The sequence below is a fragment of the Myotis daubentonii genome, chromosome 2, assembly GCF_963259705.1.
Source record: "Myotis daubentonii chromosome 2, mMyoDau2.1, whole genome shotgun sequence".
Lineage (NCBI taxonomy): Eukaryota > Metazoa > Chordata > Mammalia > Chiroptera > Vespertilionidae > Myotis > Myotis daubentonii.
Genome location: NC_081841.1, coordinates 5,170,592 through 5,191,290, shown reverse-complemented (window position 1 = coordinate 5,191,290; position 20,699 = coordinate 5,170,592). Strand labels below are relative to the sequence as shown.

General features: G+C 43.5%; 1 protein-coding gene across 1 annotated transcript; it reads left to right on the top strand.

The window, feature by feature from the left end:
• The first annotated feature begins 6,831 nt into the window (after positions 1 to 6,831).
• Positions 6,832 to 20,487, top strand: RBX1 (ring-box 1). Its single transcript, XM_059681440.1, has 5 exons — positions 6,832 to 6,989; positions 8,821 to 8,899; positions 13,844 to 13,914; positions 16,922 to 17,007; positions 20,297 to 20,487. Exons 1-5 carry the CDS (start codon positions 6,912 to 6,914, stop codon positions 20,307 to 20,309), a joined length of 327 nt encoding a protein of 108 aa, XP_059537423.1. The 5' UTR covers positions 6,832 to 6,911; the 3' UTR covers positions 20,310 to 20,487.
• The last annotated feature ends 212 nt before the right edge of the window (positions 20,488 to 20,699 follow it).

Below are 20,699 nucleotides of genomic sequence, written 5' to 3'. Positions count from 1 at the left end.
TTTTTATTTATTTGAAAATATATTTTTATTGATTTCAGAGAGGAAGGGAGAGAGAGAAACATCAATGATGAGAGAATCATTGATCGGGCATGTGCCCTGACTGGGAATTGAACCATGACCACCTGGTTCATAGGTCGATGCTCAACCACTGAGCCATGCAAGCTGGGCTCACACCATGTTTTATAAATGAGAAAAGCAAGACTTTCAGAAGTTCAAGTAATTTGCCCAAGCCAGGATTTGAATTGAGCTACGACTCAGTACCTGAGCCCTGAACAGCCCTACTGCACTGTGCAAGTGAGCACTCCAGTTCTCAGTGATCCTGACTGCCATGGTGCAGCTGGTGTCAGACACACCTGGGTTAGAATCCCTCCTTGGCCATGTACCAGCTCTCTCACCTTAAGATCATTTTCTTGCCCTAACCGGTTCGGCTCAGCAGATAGAGCATCAGTCTGCAGACTCAAGGGTCCCAGGTTCGATTCCGGTCAAGGGCATGTACCTTGGTTGTGGGCACATCCCCAGTAGGGGGTGTGCAGGAGGCAGCTGATTGATGTTTCTCTCTCATCGATGTTTCTAACTCTCTATCCCTCTCCCTTCCTCTCTGTAAAAAATCAATAAAATATATTTTTTTAAAAAAAGATCATTTTCTTAGCTTTCTCTTACCTTCCTCGCTTATAGAATAGGAATCATATGTATCTGGCTTATAGCATCTCCACTTTTTCTTTGATTTTGCATTTAACCCAATATGTAATCATTACTGTTGTCTGCCTTTATCTGTAGGGCATAAGCTACATGAGGAGGGCCTAGGACAGTGATGGCGAACCTGTGACACGCGTGTCAGAGGTGACACGCGAACTCATTTTTTTGGTTGATTTTTCTTTGTTAAATGGCATTTAAATATATAAAATAAATATCAACTCCCTGGCTGGTGTGGCTCAGTTGGTTGAGTGTCGTCGGTGCACCAAAAGGTTGCCAGTTCTATTACTGGTCAGGGCACATGCCTGGGTTTTGAACTCAATCCCTGATGGGGCGTGTGGGAGGCAGCTGATCAATGTTTGTCTCTCCCTCTCTAAAAAATCTATAAAAACATTAAATATATATATATATATCAAAAATATAAGTGTTTGTTTTACTATGGTTGCAAATATCGAAAAATGTTTATATGTGACACAGCACCAGAGTTAAGTTAGGGTTTTTCAAAATGCTGACACGCTGAGCTCAAAAGGTTCGCCATCACTGACCTAGGTCTATCTGTACACATCTTGTTCACCACTGTAACTCCTACATGCAGGACCGGGCCTGGCACATGATGCATACCCAATAAATATCTGTTCAGTAAACAACTCATCCCAGAGGGAAAAAAGTTCTTCCCAACTTCATTAGATATGACTTCCCTGGAAGGATTCTGGTACAAGTAACCAGGGCAATGAGATATTATGAATGGCCACCCGTGGGTCATTTGGGACCATCTCCTGCCAAGGGAGGTAGGAGGGTGACTGGCAACCCTACCAGAATCACAGGTGGGGCCAGTATCACAAGAGTGACCCATGCAGTCACACAGGCCTCGGGGCTCAGAAGGGCCCTGCACATGGGTTAATGCTCTGCTGTTGCTCTTGAAATTCTTAATAATTTTTGAACTATTATTCAAAGGTCCTACCTTTGCATTTTCATTTTGCATGGGGCGCTGCAACTTATGCAGCTGATCCCGATCACATCCAATGGGTGGTGAGGGACCAAAAAAAAAAAACGGAACAGAAGGAAGTTTTCTACCGAAAACAAGGTTGGGGAATGATAGAAAGTCCCAAACTGGAAACATTGTGTCTATGTGCCCAGCTCCTCATGAAATAGACTGTGAGCTCCTCTGAAGCAGAGATTATACCTTATTCAGTGCTGTGTGTAGCTTAAAATGGTGCCTTGCGTTTTCTATTAAGTTTATTATTTTGAGATAATTTGTAGATTGTACATACAGTTGTAAAAAATAATATGAGATCCTGTGTGTGCTGTACTCAGTTTTCTCCAATGCTAACATCTTGCAAAACTATCGTGCCATATCACAACCAGGATATTGACAGAGATACGGTCAAGATACAACACTGCCATCACCACAGGCACCATCGCCACACCCACTTCCCTCCCACCTCCGTACCCTACTCCTGGCAAGCACTAATCTGTCCTCCATTTATATAATTTTGTCATGTCAAGAATGTTACATAAATAGACTTATACAGTGTGTAACCTTGTGGGACTGGCTTTTTTTTCACTCAGCATAATTCTCTGGAGAGTCATCAGTTGCATGTAACAATGGTTCATTTCTTTTTACAGCCAAGTGGTATAGATGTACCACGATTTAACCATTTCCCATGGGAGGACATCTGGATGTTTCCAGTTTGGGGCCATTATAGATAAAGCTGCTAACATCTGTGTGTGGATTTTTATGTGAATAGAAGTTTTTATTCTTTGGAATAAATGCCCAGGACTGCAATTGCTGAGTTGGACAGTAGTGGCATGTTTACCTTTCAAATATACTGCCAAATCGTTTCCCAGGGTGGCTGTTCCATTTTGCATTCCACCTGCAATGGATGAGGGATCCAGTTTCTCTGCATTCTCGACAACAGTGGCGTTTGTCACAGTGTTTTGTTTTATACTTTAGCCATTCTGATAGGTGTGAACTGACATCTAGTTGTGGCTTTAATTTGCATTTCTGTAATGGCCATTTATGTCGAACATCTCTTTCTGTGTTTATTTGCCATTTGTATATCCTCTGATGAAATCGCTCTCTGTCTTTTGCCCATTTCTTAACTGGATCATTTGATTATTGACTATTGACTGTTGAGTTCTTTCTATATTCTGGATATTAGTGCTTTATCACATATGTGCCTTGCAAAAACTTTCTTCCACTCTGTCGCTTGTCTTTCCATGCTATTAACAGAGTCTTTCACAAAGCAAAAGTTTTAAATTCTGATGAAGTCCAATGTATCCGTTGTTCCTTGTATGGATCATGTTTTTGGTGTCAAGTCTAAGAACTCTAGCCCTAAATCCTGCAGATTTCCTACTGCTTTATTCCAAGAGTTTTGTAGTACTATGTTTTACATTTAAGTTCATGATACATGAGGAGCTAATTTCTGTATAAGGTGTGAGAATAGGTCTACGGCCTTATTTGTTTGTGTTGTTTTCTTTGCCCATGGATGTCTAATTGCCCCAGCACCATTTGTTAAAAATGCAATCTTTCCTCCACTGAATTGCTTTTGTATAGTTGTTAAAATTTAGTTGAGCATATTTGGGTGGACCTTTTCCTGGGTTTTCTGTTCTGTCCCATTGACATATATGTCTGTTCCTCTACCAATAGCACACAGTCTTGATTGCTGAGACTGCATAATAAGTCTTGTAAGCAGGTAAAGTGACTCCTTTTCAAAAAGAGTCTTGATTTTCAAAATTAGTGATTCTTCCTTTTCAAAATTATTTTAGCTATTGTAGTGCTTTTGCCTTTCCATATAAATTTTAGAATAATTTTACCTGTAACTACAAAAAAAAACTTTCTGGGATTTTGAGAGGAATTATGTTAAACTATACTAATTTGGTGAAAGCTGAACTTTTTACTATGATGAATCTTTTCATCCATGAACATGTCTACTTATTAAAAGTCTTAAAAACAATTTTTAGTGTTGTTAGTTTTAAGTGTACCAGTTCTATATGTTTTGTTAGATTTGTACATATTTTTTATAAATGATATTTTTAATTTCTATTATGTCCACCCATTAATAGCTTGTATATACAAATACAATTTTCGTATGTTTATTTTGTATCCTATGAGGTTGCTGATCATACGTATTAGTCCTAAGAGGGTTTTTTAAGATTCCTTAGATTTTCCACATAAACTGTCACCTAGAAATGGGACAGTTTTATATCTTTGTTTCTGATCTGTATGCCTTTTGCTTTCTTATTGCACAGGCTACACGTTCCAGTGCTACAATAAATAAGAGCGGTAAGAGAGGCCATTCTTGCCTTGTTTCCAATTTGAAGAGGAAAGCATTCAGTATTTCACCATTAAGTATGTTAGCTGTAAGTTTTTTGGTAGATGCTCTTTATAAAGTTCAGGAAGTTCTCCTCTATTCCTACTTTTCTGAGAGTTTTTATAATGAATGGTTGTTGAATTTTGTCAAATGTTTTTCTGTGCCTATTGTATGATCATGTGATTTTTCTTCTTGAACCTGTTAATATAAGTAATCCATTGGCTGATTTTATTTTATTATTTTATTTTTTTAAATGTATTTTATTGATTTTCTACAGAGAGGAAGTGAGAGAGATAGTTAGAAACATCAATGAGAGAGAAACATCGATCAGCTGCCTCCTGCACATCTCCTACTGGGGATATGCCTGCAACCCAGGTACATGCCCTTGACCGGAATCGAACCTGAGACCTTTCAATCCTCAGGCCGACACTCTATCCACTGAGCCAAATCGGTTTCGGCGCATTGGCTGATTTTAAAATGTTGAAACTTACATCCCTGGAAGAAACCCCACTTAATCATGGAAAATAATTCTTTTTGTTGTTGTTAATCTTCACCTGAGGATATTTTTCTATTGATTTTTAGAGAGAGTGGGAGGAGAGACAGAGAAAGAAACATCGATGTGAGAGATACAGCGATTGCCTCCCCCACGCGTCCTGACCAGGGCCAGGAATCCAGTCTGCAACCAGGATGGTATAGGTCAGTGATGGCGAACCTATGACACGTGTATCAGAGGTGACACGTGAACTCATTTTTTTAGTTGATTTTTCTTTGTTAAATGGCATTTAAATATATAAAATAAATATCAAAAATATAAATCTTTGTTTTACTATGGTTGCAAATATCAAAAAATTTCTATATGTGACACGGCACCAGAGTTAAGTTAGGGTTTTTCAAAATGCTGACACGCCGAGCTCAAAAGGTTTGCCATCACTAGTATAGGTCCATTAAGGAGCTGGGACTTTTATTCCTCTGCCTGAGAATGAACTACCCTACCCCTATGGTGCCTAAATGTTGCTCCTCACAGAGACCTCATCACCCAATTTAATGTTGCTTCCATCCCCCCTCAATCTCATGACCTTGTTTTGTCTTCCTTCATCGCGCTAGGGATCCAGAGATTATCTGATGCATCTATTCACTGACATGTCATTTTCTTACTAGAAGTTTGACATCTAAATCACTGTCTCTCTTCTCTTTTTTAAAAAAATGTATTTTATTGATTTTTTACAGAGAGGAGGAGAGAGGGATAGAGAGTCAGAAACATCAATGAGAGAGAAACATCGATCAGCTGCCTCCTGTGCACTCCCCACTGGGGATGTGCCCGCAACCAAGGTACGTGCCCTTGGCCGGAATCAAACCCGGGACCCTTCAGTCCGCAGGCCGAGGCTCCATCCACTGAGCAAAACCGGCCAGGGCTGTCTCTCTTCTCTTCATATCAGGACCTGGATCACACTCAATGAACTTGTTGCATGAAGGATAAATGTCTTAATTTATCCTTCGATGTCTTAATTTACTCCAGGTTTCTAGACTTCACATAGGGGCCTATAAGGGCACCATAGATGACAGAAACCTAAACGTGGAATCATTAACAAAACCTGCGCTAAGAACCTTGTAGGGTTCCTTTCCCTCCCGAGCCTGGTTGAGGCTGTAACGTTTTCACGGATTCGTTGTACCTGCTCGTGACTAAGACGGGAAACAAACTGCAGTTATTCTGGTTTAGCAATGGAGTCAACACACCCCCTGGCTCTCCGGTTTTCTTTCGAGAGAAAATAATGACATTTCAAATAAGCCAGTCCAAGATGTAGGAGCGATTTGAGTTACACCTCTGCCAGGTTGGAGACACACAAAGAGGTCCTGGTCTGAGGGTGACGGGAAGGACAGGTGTGCGGGCTGGGAAGGAATGTCCAGGGAGAACCCACAGCTGAGTGGGTCACACCAGCTCAAGACTAAAGATATTTGGCTTGCACGAGACCCCGGGTTCAATCCCCGGCACCTCCACCAAAAAAAAAAAAAAAAAAAAAGACTAAAGATATGACTACGGCCAACGACGCGGAAGGAGGAGCGAACTGAGGGAGAAAGAACCCCGTGGGTGACCGAGTGAGGTCCGGGGGACGTGTGCTCCGGGGCGTCCAAACCATGTTCCTTAACCAGAGGCCATTCTGGGGCGCAGGGGGCAGGCGATGGCTCCCCGCCTCCCTCCTCGCTATTTCCCGTGGGCAGGTGGCGGCGAAGCTGGAGAAAGCTGCTCAGTCTGCCCCCGGGAGGGCGGTCGGTGAGCTCCCCGAGCATTTCCCCGAATTGGACCCAGGAAACCAAACGCTGCCAGGGCCGCGGCTCCCCCGGCCTCAAGCTTCCAAGGGAGGCAGCACCTCGGGCCTGGCTCGGGAGCCGGTCACGACTAGCGAACGGCCCGTGGGTGGACTCGGGTTTCGGCAGCAAGAGGGAGGTCGCCCACCCTCACCTCTTTCCCCGCGGGAGGAGGAGGAAAACTCGCCGGCACGCGAGCGGCTGGGTGGCCGGGGAGGCGGGGCGGGGCGGGGGCCGCAGGTCGCGGTCCGGGCGGAGGAAGCAGCCGCCGCCCCAGCTGAGGCCGTGTGGCCGGGGCCTTCCCGCGGGAGGGCGACGAGAGCGAGTCGTTACGAGCTTTTCCACCCCGCTCGCTCACGTCGGCTCGGCCCCGCCCGGCCTCGCCCCACCGCTCGGGCCACCGCCTCCTCCCCGGCCGACGCAGGAGGGGGGCAAACCTCCGCCAGCGCCTTTAAGGGGCGTGGCCCCGCGCCCCGCCCCCACCCCCCCGCGCGCCAGTAAGGGGTGGGGTGTAGGAGGAGGAGCCGGGGCGGGGGGGGGAGGAGCCAGTGCACTGGTGCGCAGGCGCAGTGGCTGGACGGCAGACCGTGTGTTTCCAAAATGGCGGCAGCGATGGATGTGGATACCCCGAGCGGCACCAACAGCGGCGCGGGCAAGAAGCGCTTTGAAGTGAAAAAGGTTGGGTCTCGCCAGCGCCTTCCTCAGGGAAGCTAGAGAGGCGCGGATATGGCTGGCAGGCCCGAGGATGACCGAGGCGCGGGGGAAAGGGCTTCATTTCAGGGCGTTCCTAGGACCGGGTACCACGAAAGGAAGCTGGGGGGCGGGCCTTAGGGTTGATCGGCATGACTGTGGCCCACTGTCAATGTCAGTGTTGGTTTCACTTAGAGGCTGAGGGGCCAATCACGAAGGTGCTTATTGAGATACGCGGAGCTGAGTGGACTAAGGGAGCCAAGCGCCTGAGCTGTCACTGGAGTGGTGCTGGTGGTGTTGGGGGAGGGCGGGGTGGGTGGAAGGGGGAGTCGGAGCGGTGCGGAGGTTGGAGGATGGGGCAGTGCAGCGAAAGCCGGGAACCTGGAGTACTACCGCATTGGAGGCCTCCGAGGAGCCGGGCTGATTTCCCTGCCCCGCCCCTTTCGGAAACTCGGGGTCCCTCTCCCCCCGAGGGACCCACTCCCGGCCTCGCCTAATCGCGGCGTCCAGTACCATTAGCCCCTTCTCTGCCCCGAGCCCCGCCGAGGAGTGTCTTGAGTGTAACTCTTGCTTTTGGGAGGTCTGTTGGTTTGTAACAACAGCCACCATGGTCATATCACATCCAGAATCCTCCTCCAAAAAAAAGCCTGGTGGAATTTGTTAAAAAGAAAACGCGAGCTCAAATTGTATCTTTTAAGGGAGGTTTGCGTAATAGTTGCGAACGACCTGCTACAAGTGGGAAAGCAAAAAATATGGAACGTGTCCTTTTGCATGAAATGCCTTATAGTGGTGGTGGTTTGCTAAGAGATTGGGAGAACCGTGCCGAGTCCTACCCGAGATAAAATAAATCTGTTCAAAATGAGGATTCTGAAACGGGGACGGTGTTATTCCCGTAACATTAGGCCAAACGCAGACAATACCCCCCCCCCCCCCCAGCTGCTTTTTGGCGTTTCATTGCGGGCGCTGCGTGCTCAGTGGCAGCCAGCAGCCATGTTGAAGAAGAATAGAAGTGGGATATTTTTCCTCCGAGTTGAAGCTACCGGGTGAAAAGTGCTGAAGAAGTTACTGAGAACTGGATTGAAAGAGATGACAGTTTGGAAAGTGGCCCCAAATTAGTGGGTAAAAAGGAAGTTTGGGAATATTTATAATTGCAGAAGCCAGGAGGTTGAGTTACTTTAATGCCACTTTAAATAAACTCATTGAGGAATTTTTCTTAACATAAGAGTCTGAGTCTGGAAAGTGGAGAACATCGGGTTATTTGATGGTAGGAACTAAGTCAAATTCTGGTGAATTCCAGAGTTTGTTCCGAAGCAGCCTTGTAAGATGGAAGTGATGACCTTGTTCTGCGTACTGACACTGGGTAGTTAGTTATCCAGCTTATCCCAGATGACCCGTTTTATGATCCCGTCAGCATCTTAGTTCATTCTGTACCTAGCTTTTACCTCCCTACTGCATCCAAAGCTGCCTGGAATAGCAGATATTAACTTAGGCAGACATTGATCTCTTCCGCAACTGCACAGTAATTCAGCTCTGTACTTATTAAACCTGAAACAGGCACTTAAAAATTATTCCTGATTTGCTTAATGATGAAATTATTTTGAGCTGTAGAAACAAGGTAAAATTAAATGGTGACTCATTAATTTCTGTGTTGAGATACTCAACCATTTGGAGAATGGGTGAGCATATGTGTAGCTTGCCATTGCTACACGTCTAATATAAGACTAAATGAATGTGCCAAAACTATGTAGCGTGAAATCCTACAGTGTGTGTGTGTGCATTACAAGGAGAGTGTTTTGTTCCCCCCTCTTTCTCTTTGCAGTGGAACGCAGTAGCCCTCTGGGCCTGGGACATTGTGGTTGATAACTGTGCCATCTGCAGGAACCACATTATGGACCTTTGTAAGTAATTGCAGGAGGCTGGGAGGAAATTGAGAAGGTTACAGAGATTGTGGCTATCCTGATGTGACCAATTTTATTCTTCACAATGAAATATAAAGCATAGGCAGAGCACTTGGGGTCTTTTGCATCTAGCCCATTGGTATGTTTGAAATAGAGTAGTTTTTTATGATGTTCTGGAGGCATAGCCATCTCAGAATAAATCTATTCAGTCTAAAGATGACAAGGCCACACTTAGAATGAATTGTGGACCCAGAGGCACTGTTGAGCCCTCTAAATTTTCCATCTCGTACACAGACTCAAAAGCAAAGGTGAAAGGAAGAAAGTAAACTTGGAACAAAAATATTCAATCAGAGCTAGTTTTTGCTGGGCAAGATATATATATATATATAAAAGAAGCCTAAGAAGTAAGAATTTTCAGTCTTAGCCCCAATCACTGCCAACATCTAAACAGACAATTACACTAAAGAAATTTTATTTCAATCTCCACATATTCCACCACACATGGCAGATTTGATTATAGCTATTGTTGGACTAACTTAGTAATAGGGGCCAGAATGTTGACCACACCAGAAAGAGTTGAGATTACTTTTTCATCCAGGTACTAAAATGGTTTGTTATTGAGATCAGAAATGGGACAAAGAAATTTCAACTTTCTAGAACTGAAATTATAGGCAGTTATTTTTTAAATCACTCACCTGCCTCTCCAACTTCATCTTAAGTCACTCTCCTGCTCACTGTGGTAGTGTCTCTGGCTTTCCATTCTTGAAGTATCCGTGGTCTTTTTTAGAGCCCTTACATATACTGTTCTTTTTGCCTGGAATATTCTCTGCCTCTTCTCCCCCCTACCTTGGTCTAACCCACCACAACCAATCTAAATGTGAGCCACAAATGCAAGCACATATGTAAGCTTTACTAGTACCCACATTAAGAACATGAAAAGAAACAGGTTATTTTTAGTTATCCTATTATATCCAAATTTGATTTCAACATGTAATCAGTGTTTTAAAGTGAGATATTTTACATTCTCTCTCTCTCTCTCTCTCTTTATTTATTTATTTATTTTTAAATATATTTTATTGATTTTTTACAGAGAGGAAGGGAGATAGAGAGTTAGAAACATCGATGAGAGAGAAACATCAATCAGCTGCCTCCTGCACATCTCCCACTGGGGATGTGCCCGCAACCCAGGTACATGCCCTTGACCGGAATCGAACCTGGGACCCTTGAGTCCGCAGGGCGACGCTCTATCCACTGAGCCAAACCGGTTTCGGCGATCAGTCTCTCTCTTTTTGAAAATATATTTTATTGATTTTTTACAGAGAGGAAGGGAGAGGGATAGAGAGTTAGAAACATCGATGAGAGAGAAACACCGATCAGCTGCCTCCTGCACACCCCTCACTGGGGATGTGCCCGCAACCAAGGTACATGCCCTTGACCGGAATCGAACCTGGGACCCTTGAGTCTGTAGGCCGACGCTCTATCCACTGAGCCAAACCGGTTAGGGCCTCTCTCTCTCTTTTTTTAAATATATTTTTATTGATTTCAGAGAGGAAGGGAGAGGGAGAGAGATAAAAACATCAATGATGAGAGGGAATCATTGATTGGCTGCCTCCTGCACACCCCACACTGGGGATTGAGCCTGCAACCCAGGCATGTGCCCTTGACCGAAATTGAACCTGGGGCCCTTCAGTCCATAGGCTGACGCTCTATCCACTGAGCCAAACCAGCTAGAGCTTTACAATCTCTTTTTGTACTAAGCCTTTGAAGTGTATTTTACACTTATATTTAGTCTAATCTTAATTCAGACTAGCCAATATCAAATGCTCAATAGCCACATGTATCTAATTGCTACTTCATTGAGTAATGCAGAGTTATCCTATAATTGGTCTTCATATCTCACCTTGAACTTGCTCTAAGATGTTTTCACTGATCATACTTACATACACACAAACACAGGCTATGACAGTTCTGTTTACTATTCCTAAGACATCGTATAGTTTCCTTTGTAGCGACCATTTAATTTAAATTGGTCCCCTCTCATGTCCATGTTATTTACTGCTTTATTCCCAGGACTTAGCATAGTGTCCAGTACATTGTAGGTTCTCACTAAATATTTGCTCATCTATACATATGTAAAAGCCTAAGCGACTGAACCACTGGTTGACCGGTCATTATGATGCTCACTGACCACCAGGGGGCAGATGCTCAACGCAGGAGCTGCCCCCTGGTGGTCAGTGCACTCCCACAGCAGGAGTGCTGCTCAGCAAGCTTACTGAGCGGCAGTGGCAGGTGGGGCCCGGATGAGAGGGAGCGGTGCGGCACCCAGCCTGGGCTGGGGCTCCTCCCTGGCGGCCTGCTGCTTTGCGCACTACTACGTTCCTTGGATGGGACCGAAACCAGCAGTCCAACATCCCCCAAGGGGTCCCGGATTGAGAGAGGGCGTGGGCCAGGCTGAGGGACTCCATGCACTGGGCCTCTAGTTGAATAATAAAAACGCAGAATTGGGGAGTAGTTTGTGATCATTGCAATTTGGAAAGCACAAATCAAATATTTTGTGTTGGAAAGCTATCATAGCAAGTGTTGGTAGCTTATTGCCATTGGTTCCTTTGAGTTTTGCCCCTGTTTGCCTTTTCACACAGCAGTCAAAGCAGATCAGCAGCTACCATGATGTTTAATATTGATAGAAGGATCTCATCACAGGAAAACACACGCACATTTTTAAATGTGTTTGGGTGGGGTATTTGATTACATGCCAATTTCTTGGCTATGCATTTTTATAAGGAGTTATGCCCAAGGAAATTTTACTTTGGGGGGGCTCTCTTCTGTAAATAGTTCAGGATTTTATATAACATTTATTTATTTATTATTTTTTATTTTTTACCTCTATATTTAAGTTGTGTGTCTGTCTGGGTGGAAGAGAATGCACTTCTTGGAAAGATGACAGACAAAGGCCATTGATACTCTGTCTTCTCTTAGAGTTGACCACTTAAGGCAGGGGTCCTCAAACTACGGCCCGCGGGCCACATGCAAATACAAATATTGTATTTGTTCCCGTTTTGTTTTTTTTACTTCAAAATAAGATATGTGCAGTGTGCATAAGAATTTGTTCATAGTTTTTTTTTTTAAACTATAGTCCGGCCCTCCAACGGTCTGAGGGACAGTGAACTGGCCCCCTGTTTAAGAGGTTTGAGGACCCCTGACTTAAGGGATTAATGTAGGCTTCAGTTAGACACCTGCTTTATCATATATTTTAAATGTCAAATGGAAAAATAGAACTGAACTCCTATAACAAAAAATTATGAAAGTAGTATTTTCCGGTTGTATCTTTTATTCATTCAGTAAATAATTATATCCTGGACCTTTTGCGTAGGCACCAGAATAAAACAATGACTGAGATCAAATCTGTATCCTTAAGAAACATACCCTTTTCTTTATTAATACAGTCACTAAAGGACTCTGATTGCCACAACTGGACTTGTCTTCCTTTCAAAAATAAATGGGATATGATTCTTTTTTTTTTTTTTTTTTTGAGAGGAAGGGAGAGAGAGATAGAAACATCAATGGTTGGCTGCCTCCTGCACGTCCCCGACTGGGGATCGAGCCCGCAACCTGGGCATGTGACTAGAATTGAACCTGGGATCCCTCAGTCCACAGGCCGACACTCTATCCATTGAGCCAACCCTGCTAGGGCTGGAATATGATTCTTGAAAAAGATATTTTGTTAAAGATGAGAATAAGATTCTTGGTTTAGCAATGGCCATTTTATAATATATTCTGGTCTGGCATTAAATGACCACGTAGGTACATAGCTTTAAAGAAATAAGAGTGAGTATGGCTGTGCCCCAGTTGAACTCTCCTACAAAGCATTCTGTCTGAAGACTTCCTTTATTGAGTCCAAATTGATACTGCGTGCCTGTAGTTATTTTATATTGCCCCATTTTTTGGTGGCTTACAGAGTGGATTAAATATACAATCACTGGGTGTTTTTCCTCCATACCTTAGGTAATCTAGTTCCAGGTGAAGAAGGCATCCAGAGAGGCTTAGACCCAGCCTTTGTCCATGGAAGTTAGTCTTTTCTTAAAACCACAGCTTCATCAGTGTTTTCAAAGTGTGGCATCTGTTCACTTCCAAGATGAAGCTATTTCTTCCTTAGCTTTTATTGAAGTTTAAAAATTCCCAAGCTTTGTATATCACATGAAATAAGCTTCTGCCTTTGCCAGGGGTGTGATAGGAAGCCTTTACATGTTGCTTGTCTGTCTGCTTTTGGTTGAATATTCCCTGTTCTTGCCATAAGCATCACTGAGTGGCAGGCCCCACATCACTAACCCACTGGCAGAACAGATTTGCTTTGTTGACAGTGTTTTAAAGACTTAAGATTTGACATCTTCGTGCAGAGTGGGTACAGTTTGCGGCAGGTCTCTTCACCCCCTTTTATCACTTCTGTCCCAGTTCACATGTGTCTGCCTGACTCCTTTAGGCTTCAGAGGTTCACATGGGTCAGCCTGGGTGTTCTGAGGGCCTACAAGGAAGCATTTGTCAAGAATTGGGAAAAGATACCAGTTAACAGAACAGGAAGAGTTATGAGGTGACTTTGAGTTTACGAGATTTACCAAATTAGGAGGAATCGCTTTCATTTGGACAAGTCAGGTTATGTTCAGAATTAAAAAGTACCTTTTCCTTCATTACTCTGTTCTTGAACAAGGGTAGGAAATCATTGCAAAGCATACTGTTAAGTCACATCTCTGCCTTATCTGTTCTTCACCCCTTTTCACATTCATTAAAAAAACAGCCTAATTAATCATCGGAGATTTTGTTCAGTTTTACTCCACCGCTCCCTGCACCCCGCTCCAAGCATGTCCTTGTGTAATTGTGCAGGTAGGACTGCTATAGATGAAAAGGTTGTTGCTCCTGCGGTCTGTGATCTTGTTGCTCTTGTTCCCACAGGCATAGAATGTCAGGCGAACCAGGCATCTGCCACTTCTGAAGAGTGCACCGTTGCGTGGGGAGTCTGTAATGTAAGGAAACATCTTGCCCTGTCAGCATGGCTTGTAAATGTATTACCATTTTCCCTGCTTTGTCAGTTTTGAAAAATAACTAGAAAAAAAATGACCAGCCCAACTTTCTCCCAAAAGCTATACAAATAGTTTAAAAGATTAAACTTTTGTGCTATTCACCTGTTACAGGATAAGAATTATTCGTTATTATAGAGGCACTAGTTTGTCTTAATTACAGGGTGGGCCCACCTTTGTTATCCACATTTTGGAGATTCATCTTGGGGAACTGCTTTCAAGAGCCTATGGCACAGGGTTTGGAATATTCTCCTGTTAGTGGAAATCTTTACCTTCTAAACAGATATTTTTTAAGGGTAGGTGTCCTATGGAACTAAGTTGGATGAATAAATTGAGTGCTTGTGTGTGCGCGCATGCTTGCATGCATTTTAAGTGTGACAAATGTACTATATTCAGATTTTTGGGGGGTGTCCCTTTTTAAACATGGCTCATGCCAGAAATGTTTGGTGCAGCATCGTTGGACTGAATGTACGGCCCTCCAGGATGTGACAGCTGTGAAGGATAACATGCATCAAACATGTTATTTCTAGCATGTGTTAAAACTCATTTATAGCCATACAGTCCCAGTCAGATGAGCTAAAATTGTTCTGTCTGGACCTTCTGTGCCAAGGGTCCAGAGGACCCACAGCCCCCTGCATGGCACAGACCTAAGAGGCTTGGAGTCAAGCCACCATTCCCTGTTGTTGTGACTTAACTTACTAAGTGACTTTGGGCAGGTATTTGACATCTCAGCCTGGGTTCCCTCATGTAAAATAGGGCTAACAGTAGACTGCATAGAGTTTAACCAGAATGAAATGATTTTATATTCAAAGTGCTTAGAACACCTCCTGACACATAGTAAGCATAAGTTTTTGCTTAATACGAAGTGCAAATTGGGAGTAGTGGTGTTTACTGCAGAGATAGCAGCTATCAGTGCTTAAGGCTCACATGTAGCTTGTGGATATCCTCTTAGTTCTATCAGGGCCTCTGGGCAGTGTCACGGGAGCCTGTATTGGCTAAGGGACAGCGTTTGTTACCTTTGGGGATAAAGAAATAAAATATATAGGGCTCTTTGCTCCCCTGGCATTCAGGCAGATACTAAGAACCAGGTTACTCTGTGGTAGAAGGAAAGGAGAGTGCACTTCCCGTAAATTTGGCTACGGAGAGACTTACTCAGCCTGCCATAAAGAGGAGCCAGCATGGCGTGGCAGAAACCTTTGGACTAGCCATGGGTTCTAGTTCTGGGTCTTTTACTAAAACCAGCTCCATGAAATAGGCAGGTCACTTAACTTATCTGGGTTTCAGTTTCCTGTCTATAAAATGGAGATGATAATACCCGTCATGCTTGCTTGCTAGAGTTGCTGTAATGCTCAATGATGGAATATGTTAACATCTGCAGTAAACTGTGAAGACGAGTCAGTGTACTCTGAGACGGCTCAACATTTCCATAATATATCTTAGATTATTAACAGGAAGAAAGTTGGGGTCAGGCAGGTTCAGGGTTGCTGTCACCTGCCATGTAGCCTCATTTGCATCCCCTCTTTCCCTCATTTTCTGAGGTGATTGGGGCATACAAGGACCCTGGGCTGCTGCAGAGTGCCTACTGGGGGGTGGCGGGGGAGAGGGGTGTCTTAGATACCTTAGGTGCGTCTGTCCCCATGATTGAGGAAAATGCCTCAGCTTTCTGCCTTTTATAAGTTTTGTGGGGTGTGTTGTTGTTGTTTTGTCCATAATGGGTTGTACGAGAGTCAACAGGAAAGGGATCTTCCAAAAGCTGTCACTCTGGGAGAATATTTGTCCTGTTGAATATCCATTGTGTACTAGCTATGGATTCCACTCTTAATTATGGAATTCTGATTTTGTCTTTGTCAGAAGACAGTTCACAAGCTACTAATCTATATTGTGATTCTTCTTTTAAGTTCCACGCATGTTATGGGAGACATAACTGACCAGGTTTCAAGACTGTTATTAATCGAAGCCTGCAAATGCTTTCATTGTTTTGTGTCAGCATTTCTCCCCTGTCTCCACCTCAGCTGACCCATCAGACTAGATGAGGAGGAACACTTGGCCACTTCTATCTTAATACTCTACCCGTATGAGCAGGGGAGGGCATAAATGGCCCTTGCAGAGGTGTTGTGATTAGCATCTGCAGGTCATTAAAGGTGCCAGGCACACAGGCTGTCCTTGCCCCCAATCTGAAAGCTAACTCCTAGCTCCCTGTCAGTTACCAGTATTCTTGGTATTCTTGCCTTTTTACTTCCTATCTTGATCGTGAAATAAGTCCTTTGATGCTCTTTCAGCTGCTTATGGGAAGTTTGCCCAGCAGAATACTTCCTTTTACCCTATTTTTTTACGTCACTTCCTTATAAGACAAAACCCCTTGCCCATTAAAGGCGTGTTGAGTACTGAGGTCTTGTAATAGCAGGTGTTTGAACAAGTCTGGAAATCAGGTTCTTCTAACAGAGTTGAGCTGGGGGTGGGAAGGTTGGGGAAGGACCCATCTCAGCTCTGGATGGGTGGCAGTGGCAGGGTACTACCAGGGGCTGAGAAGGCTCTTCTCCTGGGGTTCTTATTCTCCAAGGACAGGGGAGTACAGCTGGGGACCAAGAATGGGGAGGTTTGACATCTGCATGTGTCCAAGGAGTGTAGGGGCATCCTTTACAGGCCGAGTAGGACTAGGGAGCCACCATATCTTCCCTTAAGAGAAAGGGAGAGCACTCACTGCTAGAACATGCACTTCTTCCTAAATAGTTTCCTCCTTTAGTAGTAATGACATTTCTAGCAAATGTTTCATTGGAAATGTCCTCTTACCTAGTCAAAGAGTATGAGTTGTGACCTTTGCCTCTCACTGTTTTTGTCTCCCATTGTTCTTCTCCAGCCCCGTGTGTAAACTACCCACTGCATTTGAGACATATTGTGAGTAGATGGTTGAGCCTACACAGTTATTTTTAATAAAATGTATCTTTTCTTCCAGCATGCTTTTCACTTCCACTGCATCTCTCGCTGGCTCAAAACACGGCAGGTGTGTCCGCTGGACAACAGAGAGTGGGAATTCCAAAAGTAGGTGTCTCTGGCTGTTTCGATGTTGTAAGCCTGGGCTCTGTGGTCAGTGCTGTTCTTTGTCTCACGTCAGGCTGAAGGCTGCATAGTCCTAAAACATGGAGCCATGGAACATGGCTTTTGGTTAATTAAGGTACTCATCTGTATGGAAAATCCACAGACGTGTGGCCAACATTAGAAGTTTGCAGCCTAAAAAAATAAAATAAAAAGAAGTTGGCAGTCTAGAGTTTCCCAACTGTCTTGGGTCTATGAAAGTAGAGAATTTCATAGGATCTGCAAACTATTAAGTACTTTCAAAATCACATCGTGATGGAGGTAACCATCAGCAAGGGCTTATTAGCTTTCCTGATTATACATATATGTACTTGTTATGTTGTATATGGGTGGGTATACATATATAATTTTTTTTCCTTAGCATAGATATGAGCATCTAATATAGTCATTTACCTTGCTTTTTCATTTCATTTTGGAGATTTTTCATATCCACACATGTCAAACTACCTCCTTTCAAATGGTTGCAGAGTATGTTTTTGTGTAGATGTACTGTAATTTATTTCATTCCTGTTGATAGATTCCTGTTTAGGTTTCCAGTTTTTCACTATAAAAAATAATGTGTAGTGATGAGCATCCTTATACCTGAATCTTTGTGTATATATGTGAGTAGTATATATCTGAAACAGTAATTCTTAAAAGAGGTATTTCTGAGTAAGGAGAATATACACTTTCATTTTTGATAGTGTCAGATTTTCCTTTCCTCAGAATATGTACTAATGTACACTCCCTCCAAACAGTGCATGTACACCCCTATACATGCAAGTTCAAATATGGAGATAATCAGGGAAGCTAAGAAGCTCTTGCTGGTGATCTCCTCCAGGAGTGAGATTAAAAGACTATGGTGGGAGACTCATTTTCCATCTTAGCTACTCTCATAGTTGAAAATTAGTATTCAGTTGCATTTTTAAAATTTTTATGAGAAGGGGGATTTTTATTTCAATATGAGTTTTGATTAATAGAATATGATTATTTTTAAAAACAAAAGAAGTAAGATTCCTTAGTTTGTTACGTGTTTAGAAATCCCTGATTGGTACAGTTATTTTGCTTTTAGACTGGGTTATTTACTTAGGTAAAGAGTTTTGGAAGTCATATCATATGCATGTTTATTTTTTTAAAATATATTTTATTGATTTTTTACAGAGAGGAAGGGAGAGAGATAGAGAGTTAGAAACATTGATGAGAGAGAAACATTGATCAGCTGCCTCCTGCACATCTCCTACTGGGGATGTGCCCGCAACCCAGGTACATGCCCTTGACCGGAATCGAACCCGGGATCCTTCAGCCCACAGGCTGACGCTCTATCCACCGAGCCAAACCGGTTTCGGCTGCATGTTCATTTTTAAGAAACTCAGTATCTAGCTCGGGTGGGCAAACTTTTTGACTCGAGGGCCACAATGGGTTCTTAAACTGGACCGGAGGGCCGGAACATAAGCATGGATGGAGTGTTTGTGTGAACTAATATAAATTCAAAGTAAACATCATTACATAAAAGGGTACGGTCTTTTTTTTTTTTTTTTTTTTTTTTTTAGTTTTATTCATTTCAAACCGGCCGGATCCGGCCCGTGGGCTGTAGTTTGCCCACGGCTGATCTAGCTCATATTCTTCTCTATTCAACAAAGTGCATGCTAAGTAATATGTAAGATATACAGATGTCTGAGACAGTCCTTCCCTGTTCTTGGGGGAGCTTGCGTTCTGAATGGAACCACGACAGTAATACATGTCCAGGCAGAAGCACTTTTCTGAGTTCTTAAGAGGCCTTTGTGACTTGCTCTTCCCTAGAGCAGGCTCAGGATTCTGTTTTGGACCAGAACTGTCTGTGTTGCCCATTACATATGCCCAGGGCTGAGCCCAAGCACTGGGGAGTGTGAAGAATTCCATATGTGGGCCTTTGACACCGTCACTATATCCAGCCAGTGACTTTGCCAGGGAGTAGTTTTCTTTCTTTTTTTTGTTTTTCTTTTTTGTTAATCCTCACCTGAGGTTATTTTTTCCATTGAGAGAGGTTGGAAGGAGGTGGGGGGGCAGGAGAGGTGGCGAGATGGGAGAGAGACACATCAATTGGTTGCTTCCTACACGCACCCTGACCAGGGCCAGGGAGCGAACCAGCAACCCAGGTACATGCCCTTGACTGGGAATCAAACCTATGACCCTTTGGTTCACAAGCCAATGCTCTAATTACTGAGCATACCAATCAGGGCCAGGCAGTGGTTTTCAGTGCATTTGGAAAATAATTTCATAAGGAACAAATTACAGCATTCTTTAATCTGATAGGCAACTTCTGGGTCATTCTCCAGCCCACTAACAAACACTACAGCTTTACCCTGTGTGGAGTTGGGCACAATTTTTTTTAGACAGTATTCAAGTTGATTTCTTATGAAACAGTATTCAAGTTGATTTCTTATGAAGCCAAGTACCCTGGCTTTCATCCATATAATGAAATATTTTAATCAGTGGCTAACTGCCCATAAAGAACCAGGACAAAAGATTAAATAAGATAATGAAGAGTTTTGTGTTCAAGAAATCCATTTATATGTGAAGAAATTTCCTGACCTTGTTTACTTTTATAATCTGATTAGAGCCAAATTTGGGCTTCAGGGGAAATCAGAAACCGCTTGAAATTCATGCTTAGTTTTCCACATTCTGTAGTGGGGTTTTTGTGTGTGTGTTTTTCCCCCCTCTTTCTGATGCTGAATACAATCATAGCTGTAATGGCCCCTGGTGGTAGATGTTGAAAATGAAGACTGCCCTGTTACTGTTCTCCTACTTGCCTTACCCCAGACTTGCCTGAGTACTGAAGTGGAGGTGCAAAAAGGCTGCCATGGGTAAAGGGAGATCAAGAGCTCAAACTGTCTGAGCCACTGACTCGAGCCAGCAGGTCAAGTTCCCTTTCACAACCACCAGTTCTAACTTCTTCTCACCTCCCTCATACTGCCCAGCACCTCGCTAGTAACTAGGAGGAGAGGGAGGCCCAGCACCTCGCTGGTAACGGAGGAGACGAAGGTGGGCATGACTGAGTCCCAGGGAGCGACCTTCACTAAGCGGGTGGGAGGTGGAAGGTAAACTACTACAGAGGATGATAAGGTGAAAGGGACAAGAGACCAGTGGCATAACCCAGTTTGGGAGCACACTTACATCTCTTCAAAGTTTCCATCCCATTTGCTCATGTGTTTAAACAGGTCTTATCGTCTCAGGAAATTACTGAGGAATTAATAAAATAATTTACTTTGTCTTTCAGGTATGGGCACTAGAAAAAGAATATTCTCCATCAAGCTCAACTGTTTTGTTATTCATTTAATGACTTGCCCTCCTGTTACTTAATTGTAAGTTAGATAGAACTGGGTCTTTTCTGCTTTGTCTTTTCAGTTTGCTATTCCTGCAGTCCTATTGTGTTCCGTGTCAAATAAAATCCAGTTGGATTCTATAATAGATGCTGTCTCTTGTGTATGTGAAAAAAGTGAACATAAATGTAGGTTCTCCTCTTCTCGGTCGGACAGCCAGCTTGTGAAAGTGAGACGTTTGTGCGTTAGAGCCAGAGCAGAGGTGTCCTGCGCGCACATCACTCGGTCACAAGGCTTCTGTCCACATCCTGGTTACTGATGGCAATCTTGGGCACGTCGCCTCTGCTCCCAGCTTTCCTC

Excerpts from the sequence above, each read along its gene's own strand:
- RBX1 (XM_059681440.1), top strand. The coding sequence starts at position 6,912 with ATGGCGGCAGCGATGGATGTGGATACCCCGAGCGGCACCAACAGCGGC. Across the intron at positions 6,990-8,820 it reads AGCGCTTTGAAGTGAAAAAG|TGGAACGCAGTAGCCCTCTG; the intron begins GTTGGGTCTCGC and ends TTCTCTTTGCAG. Across the intron at positions 8,900-13,843 it reads GAACCACATTATGGACCTTT|GCATAGAATGTCAGGCGAAC; the intron begins GTAAGTAATTGC and ends TTGTTCCCACAG.